Genomic DNA, 13,179 nt, shown 5'->3' with positions numbered 1-13,179 from the left:
TGATTCTATATACTAAAGCACCATCATTGAATCCTAAACTTGAGTAACAATGAAAGATATAGCAAAAATGACAGGTTTATTATTTTAGCAAAACTGGTATACAGAGCATCAACAGAACACCAAAGTCTTAGAGCAAGAGAAATTACAATGGCATCCTTAATGGTATACCAAATCATTTTAAGGACACAAAGGACACTGTAGCTTTCCAAAACATTTAAGCCTGTTGTAAGTCAGCATTAGGAAGAATGGATTGTATTCTTAGTTTGATTAAATGATGAATGCCAAAGATTTTCACATTTGATTCATATAAATATATGTGTTGTTTTTTTTACACACTGCTGATGCGGTATTTCATTGGTTTGCTTTTATATGCGAGTCTGTGAAACTGTCTGGAAATCCAATAAAGATTCAACAAAAAGAAAAGTTAAAAGGAGGAAAACTGGATAGTTTAGCAAGTCCTCTGACTATCACGCTGAAATTTAGATATTCACCACACTACCTTTTCTCTGGTGACATTTTCAACTATTTTGGGATTTGTGTTTCGTTTGATTATCGTTAAGGGCTCTTTTTTCTAAACTTGCAATGAACTCTGCTTTTGCCATTCGCTCTCTTTGTTTCATGTCAGCTATTTGCTCAACAGAATAGCTCATTAGGAAACTGTAAGCCGAAGGTGTTGGACTGCAGGCCTTCAGGGGTCAAAATCCAGCAGGTTTATCAGAAACCAGCCTTTTCTGCTGCCACTGACCTGGATCAGGTGTGTTTTGCTAATATATATATGATGCTCCATTTGCATGTAAAACATGTAGGGCATTGGCTCTCGAGGTCCGAAGTTTAGCAACACCTGTGCCCTAAGTAAACCGCACTAGGGTCGACTTAAAAATGGACTAAAATGCATATTTTAGGCAGACTAGAGTTTGTTTGGTTGGTTCACATCAGTGTTCTGAAGAGTTTTCTCAGAAGTCAAACAAAGTAGATTTTCCCAGTTAGAACTGAACTCTGGACCAATGACATTGTCGTCTTACCTTCAATGATTTAAAATGACTTACAAGTAACAAGCATAGTTTTTCTGTTAACTGACAAAAAGAAAGGCGTTTCACTTACATACCAGCTAAAGAATTGCTATTTAGCCAAGGCGATTTTTTAACATTTTGCAAAGCTGTGTTTTACTGAAACTTTTTATAATCTTCTAGGAGGGCAAATATCCTTCTACAGCCAAAACCAAGAAACTCTATAAAGAAAAGATTGTCACAATTTTCCTATTCACGAATGTATAAATAGTCTTCATATAATTCAATTTATTAACATCATCTTGAGTTTGTAAGAATGGACTACTTGTATAGGTTTTCTGTGCCAGAGAAAGAAAGTACGTCAGCAAGTAAAGTGAACAGTGTTTAGTATTATTAACCTAGGAGAAAAAAACAAACCTTCTCCAGAAGCAACAATATATATATTAATAGCATGCTTTTCTTTTGCAACATTAATATGCTTCATTTAGTTTCCACTCTGCAAAAATTAGCCAGACAACTTTTAGAGTTCATTTCAAATCATAATTTTCCCTTAGGAAACTCCAAGTTTACTAAATCAAAAACCAATTAATTCATCAATGTACAAGTATATATACAGAAGTTTTTTCAGACCTTCAGTAGCTGAGCACTAAAACTGAACTGCAGGTGCGCTCTGTTCATGCCAGAAAGAAGTTGAAAGAGAAGAAAGCGTGCGTGTTTTCTTTGGCTACATGCTCAAAAACAACACAGAGGAGTCTTTAAGGAAGCCCAGCTGAGGGTTCTGTTGCAGTACACAGTAGGAAAAAAAACCAATGTACCAGCCAAACAGATACCACATTGATGGGACTTTGTTTTCCTTTTCTTTATAAGTAATATCAAAACTGATGGAAAATATAGGGGGGGGGGGGGGGGGGGGGGGGGAATAATCTACAGAATATGTAAAAAGTAAATTAGATAAATACTTCGAAAGATTTTCAGAATGTTTGGTAATTTGGAATTTAGTTGCAGCACATTTGTACTAAAGGTAAATAAGAAAAACACTTGTCATTTTAAACCATGACTATAATATCATATTTCAGCTCTGTAGGGCTTTTGTCTAAAATCCAATGTCTCTTTGTTGGACAAAATACAGAAAAGTCATTAAAGCAGTAGATTGCCTTTGTAAAAGTAGAAACTTGGTTACCTTGGTTGAGAATTAGTGCAAGAAACAAAAGTTGCCACTTTCCAAACTGTTTATCTTAGTTACATGTTTGCTTCCTTTTCTCATTGTATAGCTCTGAAATTAGGATTTACATACATAACAGTGCAAAGGACTGTATTATTATTGAACCAGACTGAGGCTGTAGTTTGGGAAGTCTGCAGATGACAATGTCAAGAGTAAGCAAAGTTTAAATGTATGGACTGTCTTTTGCTTCTCAGAGCTTTGTGGCCAACACACCTTTCTCCTAGAAAAACCTGAAATCCGGCTTTGTAATAAGACTTCATTGTAGTGCTTTTCTATCTTGATTAAGGCTTAAAACTCTTTACAGTCATAGTTCACTACACCCAATGACGACACAAACCCACATTCACAAACCTCTGCTACACAAGGCGCCAACCTATAACCACCAGCAATGTGAGGTTCAGTGTATTTTCAAATTGCCACATAAACCAGCAGGGCAGAAGTCGAACCTGCAACCTTCAGATCAAAGGTTAATGGCCTTACACTGTACCACAAGAAAGAACTTTGCAATGAAAAACTACAGAAAAGCAAGACAGGCAGATGTAATTTTCCAACTCATAAATATGTACATTCTTTACCCAGAAAACAATGCAAGGTAATTTAATTGTATTTAAATCATGTGTACTTATAAAGCATTGCAAACAAATACAACTGTGACCTCTGTAAAACATAAAATGATTTGTTCATCAAAATTAGTTATTATACAGAACAAAGAATTGCTCTACTTTCTACTTTTCAGATGCTCATGTTTTAGGCATTAAATAAATTATTGGAGTCAAACATTGGATTTGTTTATACCAAAAATATTTTGGTTGTTTTTTTTTAAAGGAAAATATTTTCCATTAGATTGGGCAGCAGCTATTCTGGGTTTTTCCGCACTAACAGCTAGTGACGTGCTTGTTACTGAATTACTACTGTGTGCCGGTGTCTGGTCTCACAGCCACAGCCCAAGCAAGAGATAAAATAATAAAATGGAAAACTTGCACAAGTGGTTAATAACAAAACCGCTGCCGAGGAAAGCAATTTTTTCAAATGACACAACATGGTGAAGTCATCCATTATCGTGAATCCAGAATGACATTCATAAGCTGTACAAATAAGGAGTTCATGAACAGAACCAGACTCAGTAAAGGGACTATCAAAACAACGAACCTGGTGTTCTGGATCATCATTGCCAGAGGATTTGTCTTTAACATCACAAATAAAAATATTCATTGCAGTGTGAGTTAATTGTGCTTAAATTGTCTTTTTTTTCTACCTGCTTGTGCTTTCCTTACACAAATACAGTATAGACATTAACACAACGATGGAGTTGCATGCAGCTCACCTAAACTTACAGGGACAACAAAGGGTTCAGTGTCTTTCCCATTTTGACATTTGACTGGAGTAAACACAACGCCGACTAACAAAAACACTCTACTTCCTGAGCCGTGTTGCCCTGTTACAAAGTATCATTTACACCAATATTCCGGAACTGAAAACATGCCTGTTTTTTTAATTCAACCAAACCATTTATATACCACTTTTCATTTAAGCATATTCAACACAAACAGCTACTTGTGTAACGAAATCCAAATAAACAATATAAAATCAGAAATTAAATCTTAATAAATAAACAAAATGCAATTTAAAAAAGAATTTAAAAACCTTAGTGTTGGGGGTAACTGATTAATTTACTTTAATTACTTTTGTCAGTAACAGAGGAACGTAACGAGTAACTGATGCATATGTACGTATGCACGCTGCACAGTTGGGGATATGTCAGAGTACAGATACGCCTATATTGCTGCATTCACATTGCTTAAATTCAAAGTCCAATAAGAGTAGAAGATGCTGCGAGTGTCAGACTCCCTTCCTCGAGGAGCTACAGGTGGGTAGCAGAGCACCTCCCCGATCTCAAAATGAAAAGGCTCTTTGATGTGTGTGTGTGTGTGTGTGTTTATATATATATATATATATATATATATATATATATATATATATATATATATATACACACACATATATATATATATATATATATATTGGCGCAAACTCACTACCTGCATATGATCGGTCAATATGAGTTTGTGCCACTTACTGTAAATGACTTACTGATAATACATACTTTGTCGGCCATTAACTTACGTACATAATTGAGGAGGGCTTCCATGGGCTGCTTGTCACTGTGAAGTGTGAGTGCTAACCACTAAACCACCATGCAACCAATCATCAGTACATAAAACTGTAAAATTGTGTCAGAAATTCATGCAGTCTGGTTAAAAGAATGGAGGGAGCAACTGTGTCAAAGGCTGCAATGAGATCAAGTAAACCAGGACAGAGTTTTTTCTAGCCTGCATTATTCTTGAAGGCATTTATAACCGTGACCAGTGCCATCTCTGTACTATAAAGACTTTAAACCTGATTGGAAATTTTTCTAAAAATTAAGTTTTTATTAATATTTAATTTAGATTACAAAGTAATTATTCTTTTCATTCGAGTGAAATTATATAACACATTTGCGAAGAATACTAACATCCCACTCAAAAAAAAGCCAGAACTGTCAGATTTTTAAAGAGGTCATCGTTGGGCAATTTGGGGTTGGTCTTGAACAGCGAAAAAATGCCAGAAATCTTGAAATTCTTCTTAATAGAATTTTTAATACAATTCAAAAGCCAAGAAAAAGAATCAACAGATTCTTGTCCTGGATGACCTGGGCCCTCGGACAGAAAACTGTGCTGTTTGAAGAGAATTGCAGAAAACAAACCCCTTTGAAAAATACCGACAAAGCTCATCAGTTCAATGCCAAAAGAAAGACTTTCTTAATCAAAAACTGCAAAGAGAATGTCTACAAACAAAAAGTCCTACCAATCAATTACATTTCAATTGTTTGCTTTGTGTTTTCAAATAAGAAATTTGAAAATTAGAGGTGTCTATACACTTCTAGCATGTCTGTGTTAGTGGAAATCACATAAAATCAAAAATTGTAATACTTGTTTAACTGTTAATTGTACCAATCATTATTATGCATAGTTGATAAAGAGGATATGAATTTTCAGTTGGGATTTTCTGAATGTTTCAATTTATAGTTCCAATAATTTCATAGAGCTAGCATCAAATGTCCAGTATTGCTGTTTTTTGGGGGGGTCCATATCATCAAGTACAGATCTTGCAATCTTGGTATCCTAATTTCCATTCAGATGCAGTCTATATAAATGCTAAAAGTAAATATATTCCTGTGGAAGTGAATGACAAACTAACTGTACTACCATAATGTAAACTACGAGTCATTTTCATTTCAAAGTGCAAGTCAACGTATCTGAATTCAATGACCTTTTGAAATGGAACATTGGCATTTGACCCCAAAAGCTAAGCAAGCCAAAAGCTAAGCAAGCAGAATACCCAAAATGTCAACAAATTCCTATGTCAAGCAGTGCCAATATGATCTTAGGCTGCAAAGATAAAAGTTATTGTCAGATTAAAGCTTCACACAAAGGAAGAAGTTGAAATAACTGTAATTAACATGCAGAAAAACCCTCTTGAAAAACAGTTTAGCACTTCCAGGGAATCATTATAGTTAATGTAACAGTTTGGTGTTCACAACAGGTGAATTTCAAAAAGCATGTCACTGTTTTGAAGCTTTTAACACACTTCTTAGCGACAAGTAATTTTATTACTTTACTGTGACAAAGGCTGCATCATTGCCGCTCGATTTGCAGTCGCCGTCAAACTGTGTGACAGATTGGGGCCAGTGGGACTGCACACAGGGCGCAGCATGAAACAGTCATGGCTCGACGGCTGAAGCCTGACTTTATCCCAGTCTGAGACCACTTAGAGCACTGGCTAATCTCAATGACCAATCACTGAGCGGCCAGAAACTTTAACTCTGCCAGCTGAAAATGTAAAACTGTATCAAGAGATTGCAAGAATATCTTCTTGACTAAAGAAATAATGTATGTTATAAACAAGATAGCCATCGACCAACTTATGCCCATTTTCTCTCCATTAGAGTTTTATCTGAAGTAGGGTTGGGCGATGTCCCTTAATTTGGCCGTTGACGATGTTTGCTGTCAACCATCGGGATGGACGATGACATCGTCGGGGGGGGTTTACATTTTTCGTTCTTATATAACTGCTATTCGTTATTTTGCTTTTTTCATTTTATTTCCCAACTAATGGTTAATCCGCGATGATCCAGTATAAACTGAGGGAAGTGACTTTAACAGAAAAAGTAACAAACAAAATAGAAAAGAAGTAGTCCACTCCCGCACTTAGCGGAGTGGACCGCCGGAGTGCGGATTTACAGCTTTGTGTTTGATGGGAAGGGGGGGGGGGGTACATGAGCGGTATGTGTGAGAGATTTAAGACTGCGATCCGTCCCGCAGCTCTAGGGGTACTAGCTACCGAACTCAGAACCGGGTCTAAAAGTGTGTGTCTGAGCACAGCACGGATCGTCAGCAGACAGAGGTTTGAGCATCAAAGCAGAAATGTCGCTCAGTCCTTAGAAAACATTCAAGCAATCACGTGGATTTGTGTTTCCAGTCGTGTCCCGACTAAATAAAGGCTGATGTTATTCACAGGATGCAGCGCCACCCAAAGCTAATGTTGTTAGCCCGTGTTAGCATACTGCTAATCCTGGCTTCGTTCAGAAAAATCACTGACCACACGGATTAAAATTCAAATGATGAGCGAACAGGTGTTTCATAATAACCGTAACATCATTAAAAGCACGTTTAGAAGATCATCTCGTATATTACCGAGCTGACATGTCAATATATATAGCCGCTCGGCGCTGTTATCGTTTTGTATCGAATTGTTACCTTCAATAAAGTTTGGAAAAAAAGCCGCTCGGCGGAAGTTGTATCCCCTTCCGGTTTTCAAACTGCGCATGTGCGAATACTGCGCATGTGCGAATGATTTAGTCCGACCGAAATTGTGACCTTAGTGAACGTTTTTATATTCTGAAAACATTTTTCTGGGCCCATCTACACGGTTGGATTCTAATCCGACCATTGATCCGATCAAGATATTTTGTACATGTAACCGCGGCTTATGGTGTCGACGCGCAACGTGGCGGGGGCGTGGCATCACGATGGTGGTCTCTCCATCGGGATGTCAGTCACCCATCACGATGGACGATGATATCGTCCATCGGCACAACCCTAATCTGAAGAGAAATAAATTATTCCACAGGCCTAAGATAAGTGCTTTAATTTCTATATTATGAACTTTACTTATAAGTAGTGGTATACTGGACACTCAGGGTAAACTGAAACTACATAAACTACATAAAATATCATATTATATAGCTTTGATATAAACCACTGATAATATGTAGTCAGGGTAAACCACAGATCTTGGTGGGGCTGTGTCACTACAACAGCCAGACAAGAAAACAGTGAAACTGGACAAACTGGTTTTCCACCGTGTTGTATGAAATCAGGCAAACATGCACTGCAGGGCGTAAGGCTAAAGTGTTTCTCTTTCTATGGTTTTTCTGGCAGGCTCAGAGGCAGTAATAATTTAAAAACTCAACACCTCGTGATTCTGTCATTTGTAACGTTTGAACTCTGCAAAAACTATAAAACGCATGACAAGAAGACTGCCTTGGACTAAAAAGCAGAAACCCAGCAGAGAAAACAATCCTGAATGTACTCTGGTATGAATGCACTTAAGGCCTTTAAATCCTTTAAAAGCGTTCAATCATTATAAGGTGTGGTGATCTAGCATCAGTATTACCAACCGTACGGTGTATAAGTTGCTTCTGTTTTCCACAGCCTCATTTGTGATTCTAATGGCAGTATAAGTGAAGCATAGTACTTCTTTGTGCAAAAAATAAGAATAAAATAAGACTTCTTCTGAAAATATCACTGGTTTGGAGGTCATAAACAGAAGAAAAAAGGATGGACAAAGAGTAAGACATAGAATATATTCTTTTTTCCTTACTATCTGAAGCTGTGATAACGTAATGCCCTCTGATTATTCAGTGGTCTTTTCTGGCTTAGAACACACCAGCCTCTTATCATCTAATAGCTTTGACTTGAAAAGAGGGAAAACCACAAGTCGAGTTTACTTCAGCTATATAGAGGACCTTCTGAAGGGCCCCTGTATTAGAATGGTAATTGTTTCCCTCGGTGCTACAGTGCTACTTTCAGTTGACCCTGACCAAGAAGGTAAAAGAAAGGTAAGCATCTGTGACATTATGGTCTTTGTTCCTTATAAAAAAAAAAGTAACTAAAGAGCTTCCCTTCACAAAGAGAGAGCAACACCGGACGCAAACTCTAAAGACCACAAGCACCCTTTACTGTTATCATTAGAAACACCTCCAACACTTGTACTGTTGTTCCCACGCAATTCAGCAGCAGATATCACCAAGCATGTTTACACCAACTGAAGAGGCCAAGAGTAAACGAACAATAAACACTTGGGATATAACCTTATCTCTGTAGTTTGTAAAAGTGATGGAGATTGTCGTCTTTCATAACAAAGACTTTCCCTACAATACTATCTCCAATGACTACAACTGCATCGCAGTTTGAGCTTTGACCTTAGGCCAACAGCGATTGTAAAAAAGAAAAATATAGCCCTATGACTTCACAAGCTTTCCCTTCAGAGTAAGAGGGCATTCAAACCACTGCACGTACTGACCTGGGATCCTCGTCTGAAGCTTTATTTTTTTAACAGAGTCATTGGAAATGCCCTCTGTGCAAACAGTAAATGATCAGGTGGTTTGCTGGGCTCTAGTAATTAACAACCTTAGCCAAATGCAGCCAGGCATGACCGGCAAATTAACATGCAGCAGCTTTCACACTATCCCACAGATCTGCTCAGTGAACAGAAAACCAATACAGGGTCACTCTGAAAATAGCCAGAGCCACCGATTGCCCATCCAAGTACAATTCCATCATTAAACGTCTCTAATCTACACACCAGTTCAACATACTTTTTGACAGCTTATTCAGTACCCAATACAACACAGGGTTGTAGTTGGAATAGTGTTGAAACAGGGCTACACACAGCAGCCACCTACTCTAGTTTGTCTACAAACTTGACTACACAGTCTACAAATTAATAATTCTTACAGCTAAAATGTTATTTTTAAATATATTTTCCAGCTTAATTGCTAAATCACCTGCTAAGAGCTGACTTTTGCCATTACGTTAAATAAAAAGTGAAATTATAAAATGCTGTTTTATTTCATATGTTTTATTTATCTGCCAATCCAACTCCAAAAATGTTAAAAAAAACAGGGGGTCCTGTCCCGTCCTCCAAACCACCTCTTCTCTCTCATCACTGTTTCCTGCTCACACAGGAATAACTATGATGAAGAGGAAATCCTTCTTCAGCTAAAAGGCAGCGCTGTGAAATCTGGAGGTTTGGAGGATACCAACATGCTGGCTCTGCTATCAGCTTCTGGACAAACACACAGGCCTTATCTGCAGCTGCACATGAGGGGAAGAAAAACACACGAGGAGCACTTTGCTGACCTCCACCTTACACTTGTACAAGTCGTGACACTGAAGAAGCCAGATGTATTTATATAAACAATTTTTATGTCCATAAAAAAAAAAATGTGGGCCAAGGACGATAATCAATGTTGACAATGAGAATGTGGAAAAAAGTAAGTTTAAAGGTTAAAGATCTTCAAGAAGAATTCGTACTTTTTTGGAAGTAGAAAGAACAAAATTATATAAATTGTGTGTAGTATTTTATTTTCATGCTGACTATTCAACTATAATGCCAAGAAAATAACATTATTTTCTCCTATTTTTAATTATTTTAATTGAATAACCAGTACTTTCATCTCCACTTGCATATATATTTCTGAATTATCAGGCTAAATAAACAGAATACATAAATTAAATTATACCTTTACTATTTCAATATTGAAAACATTGTCCTATTTTAATTTATTTTGAAAGGATGTTACTGTCTCATAGTATTGTCTTCAAGTATAGTCCAGTTCATGAGGTCTTTAAAGAACAATACATTGCATTGGTATTATTATTATACATCATCGACAGCCCTTCACAACACAAACCTAGCACACACTTTCTAAATTGCACAGTTCATCTCTGCTCTTTTAATGTTTTGTCAGCAATAAAGTTTAAAAGTGCAGATTTAAGCTTTACCAATACAGGGCAGGTGTAATTATTTCGATGGAAACAGTCTGGCAGGATTTCTAAGCAGATCATAACAAAATATTGTCATTGACTGATTGCTCTGCATGAAATCAAGGTTAGGAGAACAGCTAGTTATTATATTGTGGACATAAAATACACACTTCCTTTTTCGATAAGAAGCAAAAGACAGCATGCTAAAATTTCATCAAGTGTTGACGATTTGTAATAGGGACAGGGCAAATTCCACATTTCATTTCAACCAATAAGAAAGAATCTTGATTAAATATTCCTGTTTTAAAGCCACTTTGCAATTAAGGAATTCAATTTAAACATGGGTATTTGTATGCATCTTCCTGAAATAATACCGAGCATCAGTTAGCTATATCTATTGGTTGGCTAGTTAGCAGCCGGATGGCTAGCTTCCCTTTAATAGCATCCTTACAAGCCTAAATGGTCTGATTGTATTGTTAATAAATTATTAGGCACCTGATATAAGTAAAAATTACTTTAAAGAGTGAAGGTTGTTTTATTGTAATGAGAGAGATGCATGATATTCGTCAACTAGGTGAAATGACTGACTCAGCCAGCTAACCTGACGCCTTGTTTGACGTTGGCTGTCGGCTAGTTAGCTAGCTAGCTGTATGGCTTAGCCGCAACGGCGCAGCATCCCATTCCCAGCGACAATTCACCTACCTATCAGTGCCCGTAGGTGTTTGAGTCGGGTCAGAACATCCTTCTTTTGGTCCAGAACTTTCTGTGTAGACTTCTTGACGTCTCCATGCCCCCTTCGAGTGAACATTCCGCTCCCAGATTCAACCGTGGAAACAGAAACACCTGTGTTTCACCATACAGCGAACCTCCAGCCAGCGTGACTGTCACTTTCCTCTCCACCTCTCTGTGCTGGCTTTGGTAAACATTCACCCGGCAGCCGCTGCTGATTTTTTTTTCTCATTATGAAAGTGGGTGTGTAAATACGGAAGCGCAATTTGACAGAAAGCATAGGTTACATCTAACTCGCTAATTATACAGTAAAGATACGTTTTACGTTTTTACTGATAATTTCTTTTGTCATTATTGTTTATGTTGTATTTGTCTAATTATCCCAGGCAGTGTCTGCTTTTTCCTAATTTGGATCGTGTTTTTTTTTAGGTTCCAGACTTAATAAATACAAATCTGATATAAAATTGGGTTTTAAAGAAGTGTATTGTAAAAGTTTAAAAAATAAATTGTTTTAAGGGGTTTGACTTTAACCCGAAAAGGAAAAATATTGACCGTCCTTATAGCTCAAATGCGCCCTCTGGTGTATGCGTTTATTACTGCTAAGCATGATAAACTGATACAATGATGGAATAGCAAAAAAAAAAAAAAAAAAGAAAACAATGAAGCTGGAATATTAACTAACATTTTACGACTCATCTAATTGGCTTCCTTTGTCTATTTTGTTTGTTATTTATATATTTTAGTAGATAATCCTAAGGAGATGACTTCTTTGTTGGAAATTTATATTTTTTGCAACATAATTATATTGCTAATTTTATATTTCTTTTTTTCATGAGATCTAATAAAGCATAGATCGGTGAAACACATTAGATGCATCACTCCACAAACAAGGTCAAACCTGCTTGTGGTCTTATAGCAGAATTGAATGGGTTGTAACATCAACACAAAAAATCTAACAAAACACATTTCCATTTATTAACAAATTTTAATGTTTTTCCCAACTTGTTTAAACGTTGCAATTGAACATCTCAGAAGTTGTAATGAAAATGATGTTGTATGTTCTGTGAATAGTAATGGCAATATAAGATTAATATTTCCATAATTTGTGGAAAATGGTAAATTCTTTATTAGAAGGCGCTTCACAGTCACAGTCCCATTCACACACGCACCCTCTCATGGTGGCTCTGCTGCTAAACACCAAGCACCACTAAGCACCAACCTATGACCCACATGAATAATGTGGGGTTCAGTGTCTTGCTCAAGGACACTTTGACACACGAGCGCATGGAACTGGAACCAAACCTGCGATCTTCCAACCGGAGGTTGACCGCTCTACCTCTGCACCAATTAATCATGAACAAAAACTTTAAAAAAAAAATCACAAACCTGTTTGCATCTGTTGTTTAAAATAAAATAAAGTAAAAAGATGAACATTAGTATCATTTTAATGACATTAAAATATAAGAGGGCTTTTGAAGACCAAAGTGCTTTATTTTGATTAAATACTTAAAGAACTTACTGGGAATGAAAACACCAATTAAAATCAAGACATTAAATTAGGCAGACAATTTGTTCACAAACTCGCCCAAATCATGGCATAAATGGCTGAATCAAACAAAAAGAACTAGAATGAGAGAGATAAGACACCAAGTAAAGCATTAGATCAGCTGAAACACTATTTAAATTCAGGTTAAAGACCCACCTGTTCTAAGCTGCATTTGATTAGTTTGTCTTTAAAGGTTTACATCTGCGCTGTTTATCTATTCTTGATTGAAATTCAGCTCTTTTTGACGTATTTTTATGATCACCCTTAATATAATTATATACTTTTGGCTGTTTCTTAGAATGTTTTATGTAAAGCACTTGAAATGTGCTATACGAATAAACTTGCCTTGCCTTAATACTCCTCAGTATAAAAGTAGAAGCACAGTGATGTAAAGATAAAAGCAAAGACACCAGAATCTGGCATAAGGAGCAAACAATGAAGTCTGTACAGCAGAAATCATTGCTGACCATAAAAGAAAGGAAAAGTTGGGTCCCAGGTGCCCAAAAACCATAGAAATATCTAATATCGTGTGAACTCACCATCTACAGTGAAATATGTTGCTTCTTTGCTTCTTCCAGCAAAGGA

General features: G+C 36.8%; 1 protein-coding gene across 6 annotated transcripts in view; it reads right to left on the bottom strand.

Annotated features, from left to right (window-relative positions):
• The window catches only part of ralgapa2 (Ral GTPase activating protein catalytic alpha subunit 2), a 114,051-nt gene extending 102,400 nt beyond the window's left edge, over nt 1-11,651 (bottom strand). For 2 of the 6 annotated variants that reach the window (XM_023951549.1, XM_023951550.1), the window contains exon 1: nt 11,022-11,651. In XM_023951549.1, coding sequence (XP_023807317.1) covers nt 11,022-11,127 — 106 coding nt within the window. In that variant the 5' untranslated portion in view covers nt 11,128-11,651. The remainder of the gene's footprint in view (nt 1-11,021) is intronic. The other 4 variants (XM_020713873.2, XM_004082637.4, XM_023951551.1 and 1 more) reach the window with 3 other exon arrangements.
• Between the last annotated feature and the right edge of the window lie 1,528 nt (nt 11,652-13,179).

The sequence above is a fragment of the Oryzias latipes genome, chromosome 22 (genome assembly GCF_002234675.1).
Source record: "Oryzias latipes chromosome 22, ASM223467v1".
Taxonomy (NCBI): Eukaryota; Metazoa; Chordata; class Actinopteri; order Beloniformes; family Adrianichthyidae; genus Oryzias; species Oryzias latipes.
The sequence above is the reverse complement of the archived record's forward strand: the minus strand, read 5'-3'. Positions and strand labels throughout refer to the sequence as shown.